General features: G+C 43.9%; 1 protein-coding gene and 1 pseudogene across 2 annotated transcripts in view; both read right to left on the bottom strand.

Annotated features, from left to right (window-relative positions):
* Positions 1-4980: 4980 nt before the first annotated feature.
* Positions 4981-22888, bottom strand: part of MAPRE3 (microtubule associated protein RP/EB family member 3) — an 85945-nt gene continuing 68037 nt past the window's right edge. Inside the window, exons 2-7 of one of the 2 annotated variants that reach the window (XM_044663749.1) lie at positions 9528-9655; positions 8918-9063; positions 8010-8166; positions 6387-6541; positions 6089-6241; positions 4981-5935 (exon numbers count right to left, since the gene is read on the bottom strand). In XM_044663749.1, the coding sequence (XP_044519684.1) occupies positions 5867-5935; positions 6089-6241; positions 6387-6541; positions 8010-8166; positions 8918-9063; positions 9528-9648 (801 nt within the window). In that variant the 5' untranslated portion in view covers positions 9649-9655 and the 3' untranslated portion in view covers positions 4981-5866. Of the gene's footprint in view, positions 5936-6088; positions 6242-6386; positions 6542-7964; positions 8167-8917; positions 9064-9527; positions 9656-22888 lie in introns of both variants that reach the window. The other variant, XM_044663748.1, reaches the window with a different exon arrangement.
* Positions 18807-22065, bottom strand: LOC123233519 (annotated as a pseudogene).

Below are 22888 nucleotides of genomic sequence, written 5' to 3' on the forward strand. Positions count from 1 at the left end.
ACAAGTTAAAGGAAATGGGGGTGTTTAAGCTTGTGAAGAGAAGACTTGGGAGAGTATATGATAGCTTTTTGTTGTATCAGAAGGGCTATTCTATGGAAGAGCCTACCCAGCATGAGCATTTTACTATCTACCCTGCATATATTAAAGGACTGAACTTGTACCCAAACAAGAATCCCTTAACACACTACCATGTTGTCATGAATTCTTTGCTTGAGCCCTCTAAGGGCTCAGCCAGGGGCCACCCATCTAGTTTTGGATACTTCTAATTTTATGAGGATATTTCTTTTATTGGGCCCAAAAATGAACTCTCTCTGCAACTTCTGGCCTTTTTTCTTAGTTCTTCTCTTGGGAACCAGGCAGAAGTCCAATTGTACATACATCTTCAGATTCTTGAAGGCTGTTAATTTTTTTTTTAAATTTAAATTTTAATTTTTAAACCCTTGTACTTCGGTGTATTGTCTCATAGGTGGAAGATTGGTAAGGGTGGGCAATGGGGGTGTCTTGCCCAGGGTCACACAGCTGGGAAGTGGCTGAGGCCGGGTTTGAACCTAGGACCTCCTGTCTCTAGGCCTGACTCTCACTCCACTGAGCTACCCAGCTGCCCAAGGCTGTTAATTCTTATTGCCTCTAAGTTTTGCTCCTTCACAAGAAACATCTTAATTTCCTCCAGCAGACTCTCATATGGCATAATCTCAAGGTCCTTCCCAAATCTGGTTGCCTTCCTCTGGAAGCCTTTCAACCTATCAATGTTCTTCCTAAAATGTGGCTCCTAGGAAAGACAACAGGAGTATTGATGTCTGACTAGGGCAGAATATATCAAGACTATCACCTCTCTAGTCCGGGATGTTGTGCTTTTCTTAATTCAGTTCAAGATTATATTAGCTTTCTTGCTTACTGTTTCCCTCTTGACTCACTGAAATTGTAGTTCCCTAATATCACCAAATCATTTTCAGGAGAACTACTATTTAGCCAAGCCTCTCCATCTTATATTGTGAAGTTAACAGTTTTTATAACTTTTAACAGTTTTATAACTTTTGCTTTTTGTCACCTTCATTTCCTCTCTCTCTCCCATCCCCTATCCAGCAACTCATCCCATTAAATAAAAAGAAAAAAATCAGTTTAACACAGCTAACCCATCAACAAAGACTGACAAGTATTTTATACTCATAGACCCCCACTTTTACAAAGAAGGACAATAGGATCATCTACTCAGTTTTGGAAGCAACCCTAGCAGACATCTCATCTAATCTATTTTATAGATGAAGAAATCCTGAGGCCCAGAGAATTTAAGTGACTTGCCCAAGGTTAAACTTGTGGTAAATGGCAAGAGCTGGGATTTGAACTCAGGTCCTTTGATGTCAAATCCAGCATTCTAGAGGAAGGTGCATTTTTTTTTTTGCCATTTTTAATTAAAAAAAAAATTAACAAGGCATTTTTTCTTTCCTTCTCACCTCCCCCCGCCACTGCCACTGAGGAAAAGAAAAAAAAAAACAATCCTTGTTAACAATTATACATAATCTAGTGAAACAAATTCTCACATTCATCACATCCAAAAATCTGTCTCAATCTGCATCTTCTATTCATCACCTTTCTGTCAGAAGGTGGGCAGTATCATGCTTCATCATTGGTTCTCTGGAATCATGGTTGGCCATTACATTGGTCCGAGTTTTTACGTCTTTCAAAGTCGTTTGTCTTTGCATGTTCTTGTTATTATGAAATTGTTCTCCTGGTTCTCTTTGCTTCATTCTGCTCAGTTCATTCAAATCTTACCAGGTTTCTCTGAAACTGTCACTGGTGTATTTTCTCATCTTTTCTCTTGGGCTGAAGTTAAGTTTTTTTAACCCTATCATAAAATTTTACCTTTATCCTTTTTTGGATTTCCTCTTAGGTGATTTAGTCCAATGTCCCAGCCCAAGATCTTTTTGGACTCTTACTCTCAAACAACCTGTTGGCTATCCTGTTGGGCTCTGTGTTTTATGCATATTTGAAAAAGCATGTCTTCTTTGCCTTTGTTCTTGTTAAAAAGCACAGAACCATATCTCTGGAGTATACTTCATTAAAGTTACTGCCTTCAAATTGATGATAAACTCTTTGGCTTTGGCCATTCTACCAATTAAAAATCCACCTAACTGTACTAACTTTTAGTCCACATCATCATCTTTTCCACAAAAACAATATGACTTGGTAATATGCTTTACTAAGATATAGCAAAATAATTTCTGCAGCATTCCTTTGAAGTCTGGTTACTCTGGCAAAAGTTGTGTTCTGCAAATTCTGCACCTGCAGTATTCCATTTCACTACTAAGGAGGAGTGAGGTATTTCATCATCAGGCTTCCAGAATAAAAACTGCATGGTCTACTCATGAAGTTCCCACTGGCTCTTCAGGAGCATTACTTTCGTTTCTACACATTTACTAACTAAAGGTAATATTACTTTGTCAGGAATTAAAAATCAAACTCATTGGTCTGTAGTTCTCGTTTCTCCTTTTCAAAAATTTGGGCATTTGCCTTCCCCTCCAGTCTGACAGTACCTTCCCTGTTTTCCATAAACTTTCAAAGATGTCTGAAAGTGGTTGAGCAATCACATCTTCAGAAGGTGGGTAGCATCGTGCTTTGTCATCTTTGAATTCTTCTAGTGTTTGGGAATATAATTCATCTGGATTGAATTCATCTACGGCAGCGAGTCAGTTTCTCATTGTCTCAACCTACCTCTGGTATCAAATGCCTATTAGACTTTATTTTTTAAATTCTTACCTTCTGTCTTGATTATAAGGCAGAAGAGTGGGGGGTAAAGGCTAGGCAATGGGGTTTAAGTAACTTGCCCAGGGCTACACAGCTAGGAAGTATCTGAGGCCAGATTTAAATCTATGGACCTCTCCATCTACAGGCCTGACTCTCAAATCCTCTGAGCCACTTAAGCTGCCCCCCCCCTATTTTTTTTAAACCCTTACCTTCAGTCTTAGAATCAATGTTATTGGTTCCAAGGCAGAAGAGTGTTAAGGGTGAGGCGATGGGGGTTCGGTGACTTGCCTCAGGTCACACAGCTAGGAAGCATATGAGGCCAGATTTCAAACCATGACCTCCCCCCTTTCTAGGCCTGATTTTCTTATCCACTGAGCCACCCAATTTGCTCCTTTAGTAGCAATTCTAAGAAGAAAAGAATCACATAGTTAGGAAGTTTCTGAGTTCAAATTTGAACTCAGATCCTCTCAACTCCAGGCTTGGTATTCCATCCACTATGCTACCTAGCTGTCCTCTATTAGTCTTTAAAAAAAAAATCTATTCTATTTCAAAGATCATTTTCCTTGACAGAGAATATGAAAGCAAAGCAAGCTTCCTTTTCTGTCCTGTTATTGTTCCCATATACCCCAACCCAAGCAGTCATCCTCTGCCTTTTTCTTTGATCCTCCCCTTCCCCGCAAGAAACAAATAAAAAAAAGCTCTTATTTGTTGTCCCTAGATTGGCTCAAAAGCCTCAGCTACTTCTGGACTTCAGTACTTTTCTTACAGGACCCTGCCATACTTTTGTCTTCATCCTCTTACTCTTACTTCCTCTTCTGTTCTTGACTTTTAAAAATTCAAGGTGGTTTGTTGGGTCCCTGGGAAGCCATATTGGTTTCTTTGGATAGCTCTAATTCCTCTCCCCCTTGGGATAGACTTTTAACCTCCTTAATAATGTCATTCTTGAGAACTGTCTTTCCTAAGCTGGCTTCCCCTGGAGAATTTTTAGGCCAGGGGATCCTTTTATTTGTTACTATTCTTTCTCTTAATTCCTTGAAACTTATTCTCCTGTAATCTATGGTAGTTGGCGGCTTGTTCCCGCCATCTCTCCTGGCTTCTTTTAGAAATTCTAAGATGCAGTGGTCACTGCCTCCCAGGGTTCCCATCATTTTCTCTTTGTCTAAAAGCACCAGGTCCAGATTTGAAATTCCTCTCAGAGCTTATTCTACCCTTTGAAGAATGAAAAGGCATTAAGGCAAATTAGGAAACAATTAGTACCTCCTCTGCCTTAGTCAGAGGTCTCCAGCAGATGTCCCACTACTACATCATGTCTCTGTACCAGGCTTGTGATCTTTCCCAAAGAGATGTCTCATCTCTGGCCTCTTTTTGTCCACGTGAGCTGTAGTATAAATGACAGAATTGCTTCTCTTTCTGCTCTCTTAGCAGATGATCTTTCGGGGCTGCTACAATAGAAAAAATGAATAATCCCGCAGGCAACTTGGCAGGCCTTTTGGGCTTTGCTAGGCTGGTTCTCAAACAATTATAATAGCAGCTAGCATTTATATAGCGCTTTAAGCTTTGCCAAGTGCTAATTTACACAATTATTTTTCTTGAGCCTCATAAACAACCCTGTGAATTAGGTGCTGTTATTATCCCCATTTTACAGACTAGGTTGCTGAGGCTGAGTGTGATCTTCCCAGGGTCACACAGGTCCAGCACTTTCACCACCCAGCTGGGCCCAGACAAAAAGCCATTTCAGCCTTCTAAGCCTCCAATTGCCCAGGGATAATCATAACTTAATAATAATACCTTGGTGGTCAGGTTTGCTCTTGCTTTTATTTGGGGGCCGGATTTTGATTCTTTTCAAATATTCTCATCCCCTAGTTTTGCCCAGCCTTGGCCATGGCCACCTTCGTTTCAGTCTCCCTCTAGCCATCTCAGCGGCACATTTGGGCCCTGTGTCTGTGAGCCAGTCCAACACCTCACAATCAGAGCAGCCACTGTGATGTGGCAGGAGGCGCTTCCTCACAACCACCACCCTCCAGGCTTTCACTTGCTTTTGTTCTGTGGCCTGAATTTGATTCTTTTCCTTTGGCTCAGATGCTGCTGTTCAGTGCTGGTGTTAGGCCCCTGGTAGAGCTGGAATTTGGAAATCAAGGAGAGACTGGAGTTTCTGGCGCTCAAAAGGAGTGACAGTATTGCTTCAGAGGGTGAAGGGAACCCAGCCCATGGCTAAATGGAGGAATACATGGCACCAACTTTTACCACACAAGTTTATTTTAAATAAAAGTGAACACAGATGCAGGCTGGGTGGCCCAAGTGGGCAAGGGAGAGGGAGGGAACGATGGGAGGGCAGACATACAGCAGGATCCAGGCAGAGTCCGTGTGGTATGAACTAAGCTGCAGGAATGGGAGGCGGGGGATGGGGGAAGGGACACAGGGGCAGTGCCAGGCTACAGTGCTGGGAGCAGAAGATTGAGGGTGGGCCCAGCGTCAGGTGGGGATAATTCCACCCCTTAGGTGCTCCCCTCCTCCCTGGCCTCCCCAAGCCCTTGCCAGTCTGCAAACCCATCCTGCACTCCCCCATCCCCCACCCTGGACCTGCCCTTCAGCCGCTGGGAAGTCAAATGACGAAATAAATAAGGATCTGTGAGCCCTAACCTGGCCCCCTGGCAATGGAGAGGGGGAGCCAAGTCAGGCTCGATGCCCCGGAGCCCCTGGCCTTTTATAGCCCTGGGAAAAGAACAGGTAAAGTGCAAGGAAAATCCAGTAAGTAAAAATATACCAATGAATTTGTCTGTCAAATATACAGCTGTGGGCTGCAGGGGGAGCAGGGCAGGCAGAGAGGACGGGCAGGTAGTAGTACCACCCTAGAAAGCGCTGACCAACACGGCAAAGAGACAACGGAAATAAATAGAGGTGAGGAGTGAGCATGGGGTCCTGCCCACATTCAGTACAGGGCCCCGTGCCTGCTCATCGGTCCCCCCACCCACCCCTGCTCTCTGGGGCTCCCCAATGCTGCGGCACTGACACAAAGCACCTGGCCGACTGGCTATGAGGGAAGGGGGGATATAATGTGTTGGGGTGGGGGGAAGCACGGGGAAAGCCGTGCAATCAACCAGGGCTGGCATAGGCTGTGCTCTCCTCAGTACTCATCCTGGTCTTCTTGTTGATGCTCTTCAATCTCATCATCTTCAGGGGGAGCAAATCCTTCCTGAGGGGGAAGGGGTTTAGAAAAGAGAGGAGTCAGAGGCAGGGGCCATAGGGGGCAAAAGCAATACAAGGATGAGGCCTCTTGAGTAGGCTGGAACTACTCTAAGGTTCTAGGATGGAGGCCCTGGGGTATAGGCAGAGCAAAAGAGCTGACCTCTGTGGCATAGAGGATGCCAATGATGCCAGAGATGACAGGGCTGTTGTCACTTTCATGTTCCTGGCAGATGAGCTCAATGTCACGAAGTTTGCTAAAGTAGAAGTCACGTTCTTTCTCCAGCCCATCCACCGTTAGCTTCAGGTCCAGTAGCTGCTTAGAGAGAGCACGGCCCTCACACATCTGGAGCCCCCTCAGGCCAGGCTTTCCCCCTCTACCATGATCTGGGCTGGCAGCCTACAGCTCAGGGAGACTGTGAAAAGCGGAGCCCTGGGAGCCCACTCAGGTCCATACTTACTTGCTGGTTGAGTTCGAGTATCTGGGCATCAGCCTCATGACCACCATTGCGTGTTGAGGGAGGATTCTTTCGAAGGATGCAGGGCGGCGCCACATTGCTCAGCCGGCCAGGAGTCTGTATGTTTTTGGGGCCTGTGGGTGACGTCCTCTGGGGAACTGCCCAGAAAGAAGGATCAGAACAGGCCAGTTGTGCCCAGTGACTCAGCTTGGCATAAGGTGGCCCCATGTAGCAGCTGCAAGGGTATAGGCAGCCCATGCAAGAGACAGTCATTTTTCCCCTCCCTTCCTGACTGGGGAGCCCCAAACTCTCAACTATGCATGATTTTATGATAGCCAGGGTTCCTTTGGGATCTTCAGGGAATAAGAGAAGGGAATGAGTGGGGGGAGAAACAGAGTTGGCCAGAGAGTGAGGCGGGGAGGGAGGAAGCGGGGCAGTGAGGAAAAGAGCCAGGCCTTCCCTAACCAACAACTGGAGCTCAGGGAGGAGCAGCCAGACCCAGAAAGTAGGGCTCCAGGTGAGCAAAGTCTTGTCCCTAGTTCTTGCCTTTCCCAAGTCAAAACCCCATCCTGCCTGGCTAAGCCCTTATCTGTTGAGAACCTGGGTTTTCACTGCTGGGGATACTCTCTCACCCAGGGAGATGGGACTGCCAGAAGGAACTGGGCCCATCCCCCTCCTTTCTGGAACAGCCTCATCCTCTCCTTGGGCCTATTTTGTTTCCCTTTCCTATAGTGTCTGCCACATAGTAGTCGCTCTGTGTGCACAAGAGCTGGGTCCTTTCTGCCGTGAGCCAGTTAGATGAGTCTTGTTAAACTGGTTGGGGCCCACAGTACCCCCCCCCCCACACACACACATTCTACCCTGACCAGCTTCCTTCCTGTCGCTGCTCTGCAGGTGGATTTGGCTGCTGCTGCTGTGCAAAGCAAGCGGGTGGAAGGGCAGGGTAGGCAGCGCAAGCAGACGAGATGACTCTGCTATGACGGAGTCAGATGTGGACTCCACTGATGGGAATCCCCCGCTCTTTTTCCATTCCCATCTTTCTCTATTGTTGTACTCATTTCAAGCTGCTGCTCTGGTTAGGTATTCAGGACTATGGGCTTTGGGGATGGGTGTAGAACAGAGCCGGGGCTTGGAAAGGGAGAAACCAGAACAGAGCTGGTTGCTTGGACTGTCCTTTGTAACAATGGTGCCCTGAGCCACTGGGTGCACAAGGAACAAGGATCTCTGGAGAAGTTGGATGGGTAGCTTTGGACAGAGGGCAGCTGTCACCTCTACCCCCCCTGGGGCCCACAGATGAAGCCCAGGCAGTAGGAAGGAATGTCTCATGCTTCCTACCTTGAGCTGCCTGCCACCTTCCAGGTGAATGGCTATTTTCCAACACCTCCCCCCCCTTCCTGTCTCTTCATCACCAACCACCCTGCTGTTGGATCTTTCCCACCAAAGTGTAGGTGGCATCTGAACTCCGTGATAACAGTCTCCTCCAGGCTGGTGGGCATGGGGCCGGTCCCACAGGCACTCTAGGCTGCAGAGCCCCTGCTGGCTCGGCCCCCCATGTTCCCTCCCCCAGCTGGGGCACGTTACCTGCAGTGCCAATGGGTTTCTTGGGTTTGTTGAAGATCTGATCACCTGGGTTAGGAGGTGGTGCCACATCCTGGCCCTGCCGTGCCAGTAGGGGGTTGTAATCCTTCCCGTCATAGTTCGCGTCAAAGAATTTCTTAAACCACTGAATAAACTCAAAATTATCTTGAAATTTTCCTTTCACTAATTTCTCTACAGGAATTATCTGAAACAGACCAGATAAGCAGAGAATGTTCACCATGTGCCACTCCAGGGCTCTTCTTGTCAGGGCAAAGCCTCTGCATCTCGGACAGCCTCCCCCGGGGGTCTGTGTATGGTCCTTTCCTTCTAGCTTTCTCCCTCCCCCGTGCCCAGGCTTCTACCCCAAGCCCCATCCCATTGACTTCCTTGCCCCTACAGCACCACAGCACTTGAGGTGGACTGGAACATCCAGGTCTAAAGCTAGGGCTAAGGTAGGCTGTGTGTGCATGTGTGTGTGCATGTATGTGTATGGGTGCCATCTCCCACCCGCCCCAAGAAAACCTCACGTGCCCCCCCCCCCCTCCGTGGTGGGGAGGAGAGAGTGAAGCAGAAGGAAATCAGTACATGAGGGGAACAAAGGCTGAATCAGACTGAAGATCTGAATCTCCTTGTCCTAACCAAGGAGTGACAACTAAATGGAACCAGAGTCTAGAGCCTAAGTTTCAAGGCAATGCCAAGCTCAGGTAGGAGGGAGATGTTTGTGGGTGGACGTGCTGTGAGCTGGGGAGTTTGAGTCTCAGGGCAGTGTGTAAAGGGGCTTGAGGTTCTCATTATGGGAACTGGGGTAAGAAGGAGGGAGTTGGGGGGGGGGCCAGAGCAGGCTGCAGAAGGACCCTAAATGGCTCCATCGGCCCCTGCTATGGTGGTGGCTGCTGGACTGTCTTCTTCCCCAGGGCCAGACAGCTCCTCAGGGTCTCCTGAGTGCAGACACCTACTTTGTCAACACCCATCTTCTTGAAGGCAGCTTGCAGCACCTTGAAGTTGTGGATATACTCATGCTCTAGCTTGGCCTGGAACTTCACCTTCCTCAAGTGCACACATCCAGGAAAGAGCATATCCATGAACTGGCAATAAGCAGCCCCTGTGGATTGGCATTCTGACCTGAGGGGTGTCCCCACAGTCTAGCTCCTGTCCTTCCCTACCTTTTTCCTCCTCTAGATCCCCTAGATTCATGCTTTTTTGAGCCCAAGGTTTAGGGGACAATTTGTTGCTGAGGATATGGACCATCAGGACTGCTTTCATCTGCCTTTCTGTTCTTCCTATTCTTCTGAATCTTCCCCTTGCTCCCATGCTCTCCTCTCCTCCTATGTCTCAGTACTATACGTTCCCTGCCCCTTCTTTGCCTTCCATTTATTAAACACTCTGTCTACTTGTTTAAGCTATGGACAAATTTGATGAATTAATTCAGGGTTCTGTTCCTTATCTCCCCCACTAATAACTCCATACCACTTTGCTCTAACTTTCAAGATATTTTACTCTCACAATTCCTGCTCCTTCATTCCTTTCTACCTCTAGCTCAGATTCCTGGCTTGCCACCCTCCTTACCTGAACATAGCTGTTCTATCTTGGTGTAGTTGAGATGCAGGGAGTCATTGACCCAAGCAAGCATGTCATGGCGACTCAGGTTCTCACTGGTCACAGATGTGGAGTACACATTGACGGCCATACCCCAGCTAGAAGGAGACAGGAAGGAGGCCAGGTCAATGCCTGCAGAATGTCACTGGACCATGTCTATGCCTTAGCCAAAGGAAGGAGTTGTATTAATCTCTGGAGAAATTGGAAGGAAGTTGGTGTCCCTCCCACCCCAGGCAGCAGCTGCGGAATATTCTGAGGACACAAGCTAGGTAAATGAATTTATCCATCAAGGATTTATTGTGTGCCTACCATGTGCCTGGCACTGTGCTATATATGCAGTAGGATACATAACAGAAACCTCTTCCTTCAAATAGTTTACAGTCTTATAGAGAAAAACAGTATGATACAGAACATGATTGTGTTAAGTTGAATGTTAAAGCCAGTGCTAAAGATTGAAGGAGAGAGATAAAGAGGAAACTTCCATGGAGGTGGGATTACCTTTGGAAGGATGGAAAATCTGACCATCTTCCCTTGTCCCTAGAGGTCTGTATACTGAAATACCTAGAACTGGTTGAGACAATGATATGGCAAAAGCCATTATAGCAAATGCCCTGAATATCAATTGCTGATACATTAAAAAAATGTGTATAGGTTTGTGCAGTAAATGACAAACCAACCAAAGGTATTTCTGATCTAGATCCTTGAGGCAGGATCGTTCTAGTGGTTGCTCTATTGTGATATAGGTTTGTAGTGGGGCAGGCCTAAGGGAACTCAATCTAGCAGAGATTGTGCCTGGGTCACTTTGGTCTAGTCCTAGACCTAGTGGCAGGCACTAAGAAACGAAGAGTGATCACAGTTACTATTTCATTGTGCTATGTGCCAGGATGACAGAATTACAGAAACAAAAACATGAAACAATTCCTGCTTTTGTAGAGCTTGTTTGTACTCCATTGGGGGAGAAGACATGTATTTATATAACCATACAGACTAAATACAAGGTAGTAGTAGTTAGGGAGAGAGGGCATGAACAATTGAGGGGACCAAGAAAGAAAGGCTTTGTTTACAAGGTGGTGCTTCCTGAAACACCCAGGAGACTCCTTGCAGACTTCGGTATATGGCAAAGAAGAGGTTCCAGTTTTAGTTGGAAATGGATCACCAATTGCCTACTAAACAAAACTAATTTTCAAGGGCCCTCTAGCTTGAGGGTAACCTTTTAGGGTTTCTACAATATTGGATTACATGAATTAGATGCCCTCTTTTAGAGTCAGCTCCTCTGGGATGGTATATTAGGTTTACATATGTGGTCCTAGCTGTTGCATAGGGTCAACAGGCATTCTCTTCAGTGCCATTTTGGGACGTTCAAAGGGATCTGGTGGGGAACTGAGGGAATTTTAGCTCTCTGTTGCTCTTTTACCAAATAAAAGTCACTAGCTTCTTTTTTTAGGACACAACTAAAATTCTTGATAGCAGGATTCTCAGAGCAGCCATGTATGCTGAAGGGCCCTTGGGAAATGTCTTGAGCAATCCCGAGGACACCAGGAACTCCAATCCTGTAAAGACCTAAGCCTGGATCCTGAATATCAATGTCTTAGGTAGGAATGGGGGTGCCAGAATGAACACAGCTGAAAGAATATGCCTTCCAGAGCTCAGTACTATCCCTGTGGTACTACTACAGTAGTCTTCCCTAGGAACATCAGGCTAACGCTAGGGCTGCTGCTTCAGAAGAAGCCCAAAGAAATACTTAGGCAGATAAAGGCTCTGCTCTGCCTGGGGATACTTCTTGGTATTTTTTATAGACATTGGAATTTGGAAGAAATCAGCCCAGAATTCTAAGGGCCTCTCACAGGGAAGATAATGGAGAGTCCACCTTTCCTTTATGATCTGGCCTGGCAGGGATGGGAGTGCCATAATTGTCTTTTCTCCTTTGTTCTTTCCTAGGCTCCTGGGAGACTGTGGGCAACTGTGCTGTAACTAGCAGAGGGAGGCTTTCTGTTCCTTAACAAAAACACATAAAAAGCTAGCCCCACCTGCAAAGATTATTCTAATTCTGGCACAGTTCCAAGAGCATGAGTTGAGGTGAGGGGCATAAGATTTGCAGATAGGGGTAAGTCCAGTATGTTGGGGATGGGGTAGGCAGTCTTGATCCAGAAAACTCCAATGATAAATTGCTTTTGAGGTGACCCTAAAATATTGTTCTGGAATTAATTTGGGCCTCAAGGATAATCACTGAATATACTTCAACTCTGGGGCAGCTCCTTTTAGGCGCAGTCTAAGGGTCTTCTGGCCTAGGTATGACTCAGGGATACATTTTCCAGGGTCATTCTTGCCTGGAATGTACCCTCCAGTTCACTCTAATCTGGACAGATATTCTCACAGTTATGTTAGGATAAGAATAACTTCTGGTGGGAGAGATTGAGCAATGGTTAGCTCTACACAGGGCAGCTAGCTGCCTCTGCTTATCACAAAGAGGCCTTTCTCAGAGACATGATAATGTAACCATTGACAGTGGCTACCTATCCTTTGACAAAGAATGGAGATTCTCTGGACTGGGCTATGGAGTTTGGAGGAATTAATCTTCCAAGGGGGTTGGGTTCTGATTCATCAGTAGTGATACCAAGGGTCCCTCTGGTTGTGGGCCCTGTTTTACTACAGTCATCTTATGGCATATGGTGACTGTCACAAGTTGTGACAAATGGTCATTGTACTGTCATTATTACATTGAGAGGGTGATACTTGGGAACTGGACTCTAGGATAAAATCCTGCTTTATACCCGAGGGTTCCTAGGGACAGGCATAGAGTGGATAGGAGAGAGGAAAAGGTTTGGTCTGAAGTTCTATGTGACTGTGTCAGGTCACTTAATGTTCTGGGACCCTCTTTGTAAAGGTGATCCATTGAATGGAACTTCTCTACTGGTAATGAAAAAGTTTAACTCTGAGAGTGCCTGGACAAGAGGTGGGAAGGTAGGTAAGGCAGGCTGACTGGAACTTGTATGTATGGGTACAATGAAGGATACTTTAAAAACATTTTTTGTAATTGCACATATTTTTAATGTCTGGAAATTCCATGCCCCACAGCAGGCAGGTATTTTATTTTGGGTTAAGTCACAGATATTATAATGAATTGTTCAAAGCTTCCTGTGGACAGTAACACACAGGAGGCACAATGTTCAAAACTTGTCTAGGGCAGCCAATTGCAGGGGGAAGAAATCGGTTGCTGGACTATTCTCCAAGCAGAGAACTTGAGAAGTGGACATTCTAACAGAGTGTTGGTCCCTTCCCTAAGGCTCTAAGGAAGACAGCATCTAAGTTTAGAGGTTTAAGTTCCCGACTCATGAAGCTCTCAGAGTTCTCAAAGAACCCTTAAGTTCTTTAAGTAAGTCATTCTGTTGTTTAATAATCCTTATATGGGTCAAGGATGCCCTACCATCTTACCAATCCCTCCAGCTACAAATTCGACCAATTTCCTTTATTCTCTTTTCAGTGGAAAAGGAGAATAGCTGGTCATCATCCTCCATTGAATAAATCTTCCTCTACTTGAAGATGTCTCTCAGTCTTCTCAAATTTATCAGAAATTCTCTATACCAAACTATCTAGCTTCTCTATGATAGTCCTATGAAGGGCATGCCTGAAGTCACCTAGCTAAGGGGCACACATATTTCTGACCCATGGCTGCCTTTATCCAACCATGATTGTCAGACATTTTTAAATGTTTCCTGAAATGGTCAGAAGGCAGCATTCCTTAGCAGATTAGGGTAAACAGTATCAAACTCCAGAGAACAGTTCCCCATCTGGAACCCATAAGCTCTTATGTATGAAGCAAAGGCTTGATGCAGCTTTAGTTCTTATGTAGTGTCATGGAGCACAAAGCTTTGAGCCTAGAAAGAAAAAATGGTGGCATCTGGGAAGTTGGGCTGGCCAAGTGGATGATGAAAACCTATGGTCAGTCCCCATTTCCTCCCTCTCTGTCTCAGGTCTTTTCTGCAGCTCAGCCTCTAGAGATGGCCTATACTTTCCTCCCCCCTCTGAATTTCCTACAGGCCTTGCTCTGTAGATCTCGTCCTGCCAGGTAGGAAGGCTGGAACCACTGCTGCTTGTTCAAAGAAGTGAGACCCCTGTACAGCACACACTTAATTTGTTGAGTCTGCCAAAAAGTTTCCAGCTTCTGATGTGGGACTATGCCCCATTGTCACTGGGCTGCTGTCTTCCTGCTCAGACACAGTTGGGCTGAAATAATGTTTGGAAATTTTATGTAGCCACCACCCCCAACCCCTTGGGTTATATCCAGGTTATTCTGGGATTGCATTAGGGGAGTATGTGCAGGTCAGGGATGGGGGAGGTTCTTAAGTGTTGGAGTAGCCCTTTCAGCGGGTCACAAAGCCCTGGAAAGACACAGCCAATCACCTCCCTCTCTAAGCTGGGCAGTGACTTGACCAGGAGAGGATTACTCTGCCAAATGGGGCAAGAGGAACAGGCATAGCATCCTTTCACATTTATTCATTCATTCATCAAACATTTCTTAAGTGCTCAGCATCTATGAGGCATTGTTGGGTGCTCTGGAATACAAAGATAGGTAAACAGCTTCGGTCTTCATAGATCTAGGGATGTGCCTGTCATGAGGTCAGTCTGATACTGCTGTACTTGGTCTCACAGCTCCAACACAGGGAGCGAAATGAAGAGTTAAATGACTGTTCTAGTATGGTTCTGGCTAAGTACCAGGTTATGGGAAAGATTAGTTTGTCCTGGAACTTCTCCAGGGTTCTTGCTCTTTCTCTCAGTAGCTGTATGCAGGGGGAGTGTTGGCTCAGTCCCAAGGATCCTGGAGAGCCTCTGCTTCCTCTCCCCAAGGACCCAACAATCCTTATGCTGAGGTTTTAGTCACTGGAGAGCCTGAGGTCGTTCTCAAGTATGTCCTGCCAAACACTGACCTGAATTAAAAAAAAACAAAACCCATACCTTCTGTCTTAGAATCAATACTAAGTATCTGTTCCAAGGCAGAAGAGGGATAAGGGCTTAGCAAATGGGATTAAGTGACTTGCCCAGGGTCACATGGCTAGGCAGTGTCTCAGGTCAGATTTAAACCCAGGAGGTCCTATGTCCAGGCTTGGTGCTCTATCCACTGAGCTACTTAGCTGCCCCTTGACCTGAACTCTTTAGGGCTTTCTTTCTCCCAGCACTTAAGTGGATAATTTGGGATCAATCCAGATCACCTAGTGCTGCTTCCAGGGAGAAAATGGATGTTGTATAAGCCTTGGGATTGGAGTGTTTTGAACAATTACTGAATTTGCTAAAACTGGATTTTAATAGAGCTTATTTAGGAAGAGAGGGAGTATGGATGGCAATGGATGGAGGGACAACCTTGGGCTCAGGAAGACTGGGTTCAAATATTGCTTCTGACACATACAGGCTGTGTCACTATGGCTAAGCCACAATCTCAGTGCCCTAGACAGCTCTATAGTTACAGCCAAGATGCTGATCTGCAGTGAGAAGGAATTTTTATGTTATCGGGAGGCTTCATAGTAATGAAATTGCAGACCCAGAACTCCTTCCATTCCCCACACTCGCCAAACAAAACTAAACAGGGTGGATTAGTAGGAAAAAAGAATCTTCTATCAGTCTGTATCTGGTATCTGTAAACTCCTCAAATGCTGGTGTATATGTGTGTGTGTGTGTGTGTTTTTAAACCCTTACCTTCCATCTTAGCATCAATACTGTGTATTGGTTCCAAGGTAGAAGGACGGTAAGGGGTAGGCAACAGGGGTTAAGTGACTTGCCCAAGGTCACAGCAAGGAAGTGTCAGAGGTGAAATTTGAACCCAGGACCTCTTATCTCTAGGCCTGGCTCTCAATCCACCAAGCTACCTAGTAGCCCTCAAATGTTGATCTTTAAAATTTAGGGGTACCAACAAAAGTACCTTCTAAAATAGCACCACTAACTATATCACTTCTCCAGAGGAAACAGTTTTAAGCCTTTACTGGAAGGCTGAGAAAAAGATTTAATAGCATTATAACTTACATCTATATAATGCCAGATCACAAAACAATTCATAGGCATACCTTCCCAACAACCACTTGATAGTAATATTAAGAAGCATTAGATAGTTAAGGTTTGTAGAGTGCTTTACATAAATGATCTCATTTGGTCCATATAACAACTCTAGGAGGTATAGTGCTATGATCCCCTACTTTACAGATAAAGAAACTGAGTCTTGCAGGAGGGTTACATGACTTTGTCCAGGGTCACCCAGCTATTAAAGGTATGAGGCAGGATCAAAGGCCAGCATTCTATCTACCTAGCTGTCTAGGTAGGTAAAGCAAATATTATTTATAGTGCTAATTGGAAGAAGGCGCAGGAAGATTAATGACTTTCTCAGAGTTAGAAAGTAGAAGAGTGGGAAGTCAAAGTCAGATCTTTTGACTGCAAGTCCAATGCTTTTTTTTGCTGTACAATGACTCTTTCCTCTTGTTGCTACCACTGGAGGAAGTACCCAGGACCACTAGGGCTTTCTTTCAATCTGCTCTGTTCCTCTGACTTTCAGGAGTTTTTTTTACATCTTTGCTCCCTGCTGTCCCCTCCTCTGACAAACAAGGTCCCTAGGCCCTGCATGGGCACTAGAAACCAGTTTTGTTCCAGACTTTAAAACATCTTACTACCTTCTTTTTATCATTTCCCTTATATATGTCCCTCCTATGCTGCCTCCCCCCATCAGAATGTAAGCTCTTTGAGGATAGGGGTCAACTTTTTGTATTCTCAGCTTTTAACACAGTGCCTGGCATGTAGTAACAAGACTAGTGATGGTGAACCTATGGCACGGGTGCCAAAGATGGCATACAGAGTGCTCTCTGTGGACACTCAGCCACTCTTCCCCTGCCCAGAGGCCATTACTAGAAAGGCAGAGCTCTGCTTCCCTCCCCCTCACCACCTTGCCTGATGACATTTTCTCACATCCCCAACTCCTCTGCACAGCAGCCCAGTGGGAGTGCACAGTGGGTAAGGTGGGTGGGTGGCTCACAGGCAGCAGAGCCAGAGGGGAGCAGAGCACTTGGGGCCATTTTCCTCTCTCTACACTCACTGAGGAGATTCCTCACTTCACCTGCCCCTCTGCCCAGCAGCCCAATGGGAGCACTTCCTCCCTCTCCTGTGTGGGGTAAGCAGGACACGTGGGGGGGCACAGCACTTGGTATGGGGTGAGGTGGGTGGGGGCAGAGCCCAGCACTCCATCTCTAAAAGGTTCGTCGTCATTGAACTAGAAACTTATTGTTGGATCTATTGATCCATCTATTATTTTTCAACAAGATTTTGCAACAATTATAGACGAACTACCTAATCCAGGCCTTTATTACTCCTAATTGATTCTAAATTAAACTTTCCACAGGGTTGTTCCAACCAAACAATTTTTCTTCTCTTTAAACTGTCCCTTCCCATTTCCACCTCCTTCTCAGCAGGAAAACATATTTGGCTGTCATGGCATAGATGCCATGGTCATGAGCTTCATTTTCTCTCTTCTGCCATATCATAAAACCTTTCAATATCATCTGCTCCATTCTCTGGTGATAAGATGCCCTTTCTCTTCCCTGTTCCTCCTACTTATTATTCCCTTGATTCTGTTTTCTCTAGCAGTCAGTTCTATTTTCCTCACTCTCCTTTAAAATTTTTTAAATCTCTCCCTGTCTACTGGCTCTTTCCTCAGTGTCTACAAATGTCCACAAATCTCCCTTAACCTTAAAAAAATCTTCACTTGACCATATCATCCTCTAAAACTATCTTCAATATGCATCTATATCTTCTTCCTTTCATAGCCAACCTCTTAAAAAGAAATAACAATCATCTTCCCCTTATTTCTCAATCCCTTGCAATTTGTCTTTTGACTTTATCAACTAATTGAAATTGCACTCTTCAACTTTACTAATGACTTTTTTTTTTAAAACCCTTACTTTCTAGAAGAAGATGAAGAAGAAAAAGAAGAAGAAGAAAAAGAGCGATAAGGGTTAGGCAATTGGAGTTAAGTGACTTGCCCAGTGTTCACAAAGCCAGGAAATGTCTGAGGCCAAATTTGAACCCTCTATCTCCCAAATGCAGGGCTGGCTCTATAACTGAGCCACCCAGCTTTGCCCTCCCCTTAACCCTCCACCAGTGATCTCTTAATTGCCAAATCCAATGATGACTTTTATTCCGTTCCTATACTTTTGGATGTTTCTGCAGCATGTGACTCTCCTTTCTCCTCTCTCTAGATACTTTCTCTGAATTTTTGTGACACTGCCATCCTCTGGTTCACCTCTTACTTGCCTAGTCATTCAGTCTTCTATGCTCTGGGTTTCCTATCTGCTCCTCCCCAAAGAGGGAGCATCCCCCTACCTCCACCCCCAAGTCTCTGTCCTGTCTTGGTCTTCTTTCTGTTTAAACTGTCTCTTGGTATTCTAGGTAGCTCAGAACAGCAGACCTCTAGGGATATGGTCAAATTTCCATCCTCTCAAATGTTAAACCTCACCTTTCTGAAGCTTTCCCATTTAGCACTGGCTTTAATATACATTTTGGCATTTGACAATGCTCTATGCCATAGTTTTCCAACTGCTTTTTATGTATCAAACTGCATATGGCACAGTGCCAGGCACATGGTAAGTACTCAATAACTCCTGCTCCAATAAATTAAATAAAGCCATCTGTTCCAATGAATCAAATCCATGCTATTGCAATGACTGACATACTATATAGTTCTAGTGTCTCTTCTAAAATCCAGCTTTATATAATCAACTGCCTGTTGGGTATTTCCAAACTGGATGGATCTCAAATTTAACATGTTCAGAATACAGTTGATTATCTTTCAATCCCTTCTCTTTCATTTTTTTACAAGAGTATTCTGTGTATTTGTTGTATTACAACAGAATGCCCAACACAGATGATCATAATCACCAAATATTCAGCAATGCAAAATAGTATTATATAATGCTTAAGTACAAATGGGAGAGATCATTTTAAAAAATACTTAAATACAAATTTATGATCCTACAAAAAATAGCATTTAACCTAGATGGTCTAATTTGATCTGCCTCCTTGAACTCACGGAAAGCTGTTATTTTCCCAAATCAATAGAATCAATAAACTGAATCATCAGTTCCATTGTGTGAATAATGGATCACAATAAATGAATCTTCTGCAAATATGATCTGGCCTGGATAAGAAAAAAAAGACAGCAATTTCTTGAAGGTCAATGGTAAAAAATGATAAATATTAAGAATTTTGCATTACCTATATTCACATTCTATTTTTGGTTAGGGTATGGATTACTTTCTTTAATTTATCATTCAGGACAAGTATGAAAGTTTTACCCGTTCCTCTAAGAACATTAGACCAGGAACCCTTGAAAAAGGCTTTGAAACCCTCATCTTTGGCAATCTTCCTTCAGTCATCCCAGTGTACATGATATCAGCTCCTTTGTACCCAGAGTGCATAATTATTCACCGCTTTGCTATATCAAAGAGGGAAAAGACCACACCTGCTATAGCAGTTGTTGTTTGTCCAGTCATCAAACTTATCCCAATACAAATTCTTAGGATCTGGGAGAATCCCTTTTGCTATATCATAGATTCCAAAGTAGGCTGTTCTGTAGATAATAAAACCTTGCACTGAGACATCAACAAAACCTTGATACAGGTTCCATCTAGTGGATTTTCGCAAGGCAATCTCCCAAGCCTTTGAATTCCCTCCTAGTGCTAGATGTCCCAACATTTTCGCCAAACAAGTTCTCACAAAATCCAATGAATAGATAAAGGAGTAGTGGCACCACCAGAGGCAAGATTACCAGCAAAATACCCCCGCTGAACTGTGTGTGCTTGTCCATTCCTCCCCAAAACAACTGCTTATACTTATCCTTAAGCAAAGGGTTTGAGTGGGGAAACATCTAATGACATTTGAAAATAACTCTTGTTCCTTTGGACTCGACAACCTATTATGCCTCTGTTTGGCTTATCAACAGCAATTTACTTGCATGCTCTGCTTGCAATAGTAATTTGACTCTCTTGCTGGGGGATATCTTCCCTCTTGGAGAGCAGCACTGATGCCACCAGCCAGGAAGTCCTTGGTGAAGGATATGGTCTATTCCATCAAGGTTACAGAGAGGGGTATGGTTACAGAGCTGGAAGCAGAGAGCCAGTGTAAAGAGGGCTGAAAGTCAGTAAATACATTGTGGCCTGCACAACCTCTTGCTATAGTTTAGACCAAAAAGGGTCCTTCCCTTCTTCCTGTTGAGGGTACCACTACCTTCAAGTTCCTAAAGTTCACAACCCTAAGTTTACCCTTGACTTTTCACTACCTTTCACCACCTTCATATACAGTGGAAGGGACAAGGCTATTAACCGGATTTCTTGACCTTGTGTGCAGAGCTCTTCTAACTTGTACCATGTTACCTACAGACCTACCAATGTTGTTGGAGTGGGAAAGAATGGCTTAAGACATGGAGCTCAGAGGCACATATCAAGTAATTCAGAATTAATTCTCTACTGGATTAATGGGGAAAATCTAGGTTACAAGGCTCAAAGAGTCAGAAAGGTACAGACCTTTCTAATTATGAGGTAGCATGGTAGAGAGATCAGTGGACATGGAATCAGGAAGGCTTGGATTCAGGCACTGGCTCTGGCCCTTATTTACTGTGTGACTTTAGGCAAGTCATGCTACCTTTCTCATTTCCAGGGTCTTCACTTGTAGGATGGGAGCTACTACTTTCTCATCAAATTATTCAAATAGAAAGAGGAAAGAATCAGAAGCTTAGAGCTAAATTGTCCCCAGGATCAGTATGGGAAGTAAACTCCACAGCTCGAAAAAGAAGTGATCCAGTGCCTCTGCCCCGTACCTAATGAGATGTTCTATGAGTTGTACAGAGCTTCAGATTCCAAACTCAGCACCCTTCTGAAGGAATAATTCCCTTTGATTCAAATAAATATAAGAATGGGGGCACATGGCAGCAGCAATTTTTTTTTTAAACTCCTACCTTCTGTATGAGGTATAGCACAGGCTATACCAGCATGTTAGACACTAAGCAAGTTCTCTCCCTCAGCTACTGGCTGACCTAACATTGGCATGGCCAAATAGGTCATATACGTTTCCCTCCATTTACTATGCTTTTTTCCATATTTTTAGGCTTTCTATTGTCCTCTAAACCCAAATTTGTTCTTCCTACCCTTCTTTCTCTGTTCTTTGGCTTGAATTCTATCTTATCTTTCTTGTTTTCCTTTAATCTTGAGGTCCAATATGAATTCAATTTAATCTTAATGCAGTGAAAACATTTAGTAAGGCCTAAACTGTGCTAGTCCTGAAGATATACTATCATTGTTCTAGTTTATAATCAATGGTGTAAGATATGTACAAATAAACCATAGGATAGAAAGTGAGGTCAGAGTGGTCTGAGTGGTCAGAAAGAGATGAATTATTTCATCTCTTATCTATGTAACCTAAGCAAATCTAGTCAATGAACTTCTCCAGGCCTCATCTAATTATTTGGCAAAACAAGATGATCTCCTTCCAGTTCCAAATTGATGATCTTATTTATTGGATTTGGTAGTTCAAAGCTAGGGAGATCGTAATGGATGATGCAGAAGACATAGCATATACACTGGACCTTAAAGAAGGATGTCCATTAAGAGGAGTTTAGGGGTGGGAATGAAGTCTCTTTCATACAAAGAGAACAGCATATATAAAGTCTGGAAGCAAGAGAGATTAGGATGAAAATAAAGAACAAATCATTCACATTGGCTAAGGAAGACCATGAAATTAGGCCAAAAAAGTGTGTAAGTAGTTAGAGTGCCAGAAAGCAATGAATTAGGAAAAAGCACAAGAAGTCATACTTAAAGGCTCTAATGATAATGAGCATAAAATATTTTAAGTATATTTGTGAGTTACATTTATCACAGAATTTAGAATCAGAATTCAATGGCCCCCAAGGCATATCTAAAAGGAATCTCCACTATAACATACTTGACAAGTGATCATCCAGATTCTGTTGAAGGACGACCTTCACTGATAGGATAGCTATTACCTCCTGAGGCAGCCTATATTACTTTTAGAACATTCTAACTGTTAGCAAGTTTCTCCTGAGAAGTTTAAATTTGCCCCTTGGCTATATTTAACCCTTGCTCTGGGTTCTGCCCTTGAGGAACAAACAGAACAAGTCTAATATCTTCTGTCCACATGACAGCCCTTCACATACTTGAAAACAACTATTCTGTCCCTTTTCCCCTCTCCTTCAGTTTTTTCCCCCCTACTCTGGGCTAAATATATCACCAGTTCATTCAGATAATCCTCTGGTGACATGGACTTGAGCTTCTTTAATCATTCTATGTGGAGCTGCCCACCTCTTGATGTTCTATGGTTTATCAATGTTCTTTCTAAACTGTTGCCCCCCCAAACTAAGCATGACCAAGTCAGAATATTTGAAGGACTTCACTGCTTTCTTATTCCTGAAAGCCATATCTTTCTGAATGTAGCCTTCTAAGATTGCATTAGCTCTTCCGGCTGCCATGTTATATTGCTCCCTCAGATTGAGCCTGTAGTCACAAAAAGTCTAAAGTAGATCTTTTTAACATCTTGCAATTGTGAAATTAGTTTTTTGAACTCAAGTGTAAGACTATGTCCAACATCTTGCAATTGTGAAATTAGTTTTTTGAACTCAAGTGTAAGACTATGTCCCTACTGAATATTTAGAAGCCGCATTGTATAGTGGATAGTTGGACTTGAAATTGGGAATTCCTGGGTTCAAATCTTGCCTCAGATGATATTAGCTATGTAATCCTACACAAGTTACTTAATATCTCCAGGCCTGTTTCCTTATCTATAGAATTAGAGGGCTGGACTTGATGACTTCTAAAGGTCCTTCTAACAACTAAATCTATGACCCTGTGGATCTTATCTTAGTTTTAGACTGAAGTTCTAAGAGTTTGCCATGATATTCTTGGAACTTAGCATCCAGAATGGTACCTAACCTTCCTAGTTTTATGTCATCTGCAAATTTGATGAGCATGATATTTATCCAAGTGTCACTTGTATTGTTTTTAAAGCCTAGAACATTTAAGCACCTATAGTACTGCTTAGCTATGACGCTCCATATTGGTAGAGAGAATGTTGACAGTGAGGCTGCTTCAATAGTGTCAACTTCTCTTGGAGACCCAATTCAGAAACAGGAATTTTAAGGACCAGGCCTAGATCCCTGAGGCATTCCACTCTTTTTTTTTACTCTGACAATGAAGCATTTATAACTATTTATTGAGGCTGTCTATTTGACCCATTCATGATACATATAAACTGTATTATCACATAGCTCACATCACCTTCAGTTAATCCACAAG

This window comes from Gracilinanus agilis, chromosome 2 (genome assembly GCF_016433145.1).
Source record: "Gracilinanus agilis isolate LMUSP501 chromosome 2, AgileGrace, whole genome shotgun sequence".
Taxonomy (NCBI): domain Eukaryota; kingdom Metazoa; phylum Chordata; class Mammalia; order Didelphimorphia; family Didelphidae; genus Gracilinanus; species Gracilinanus agilis.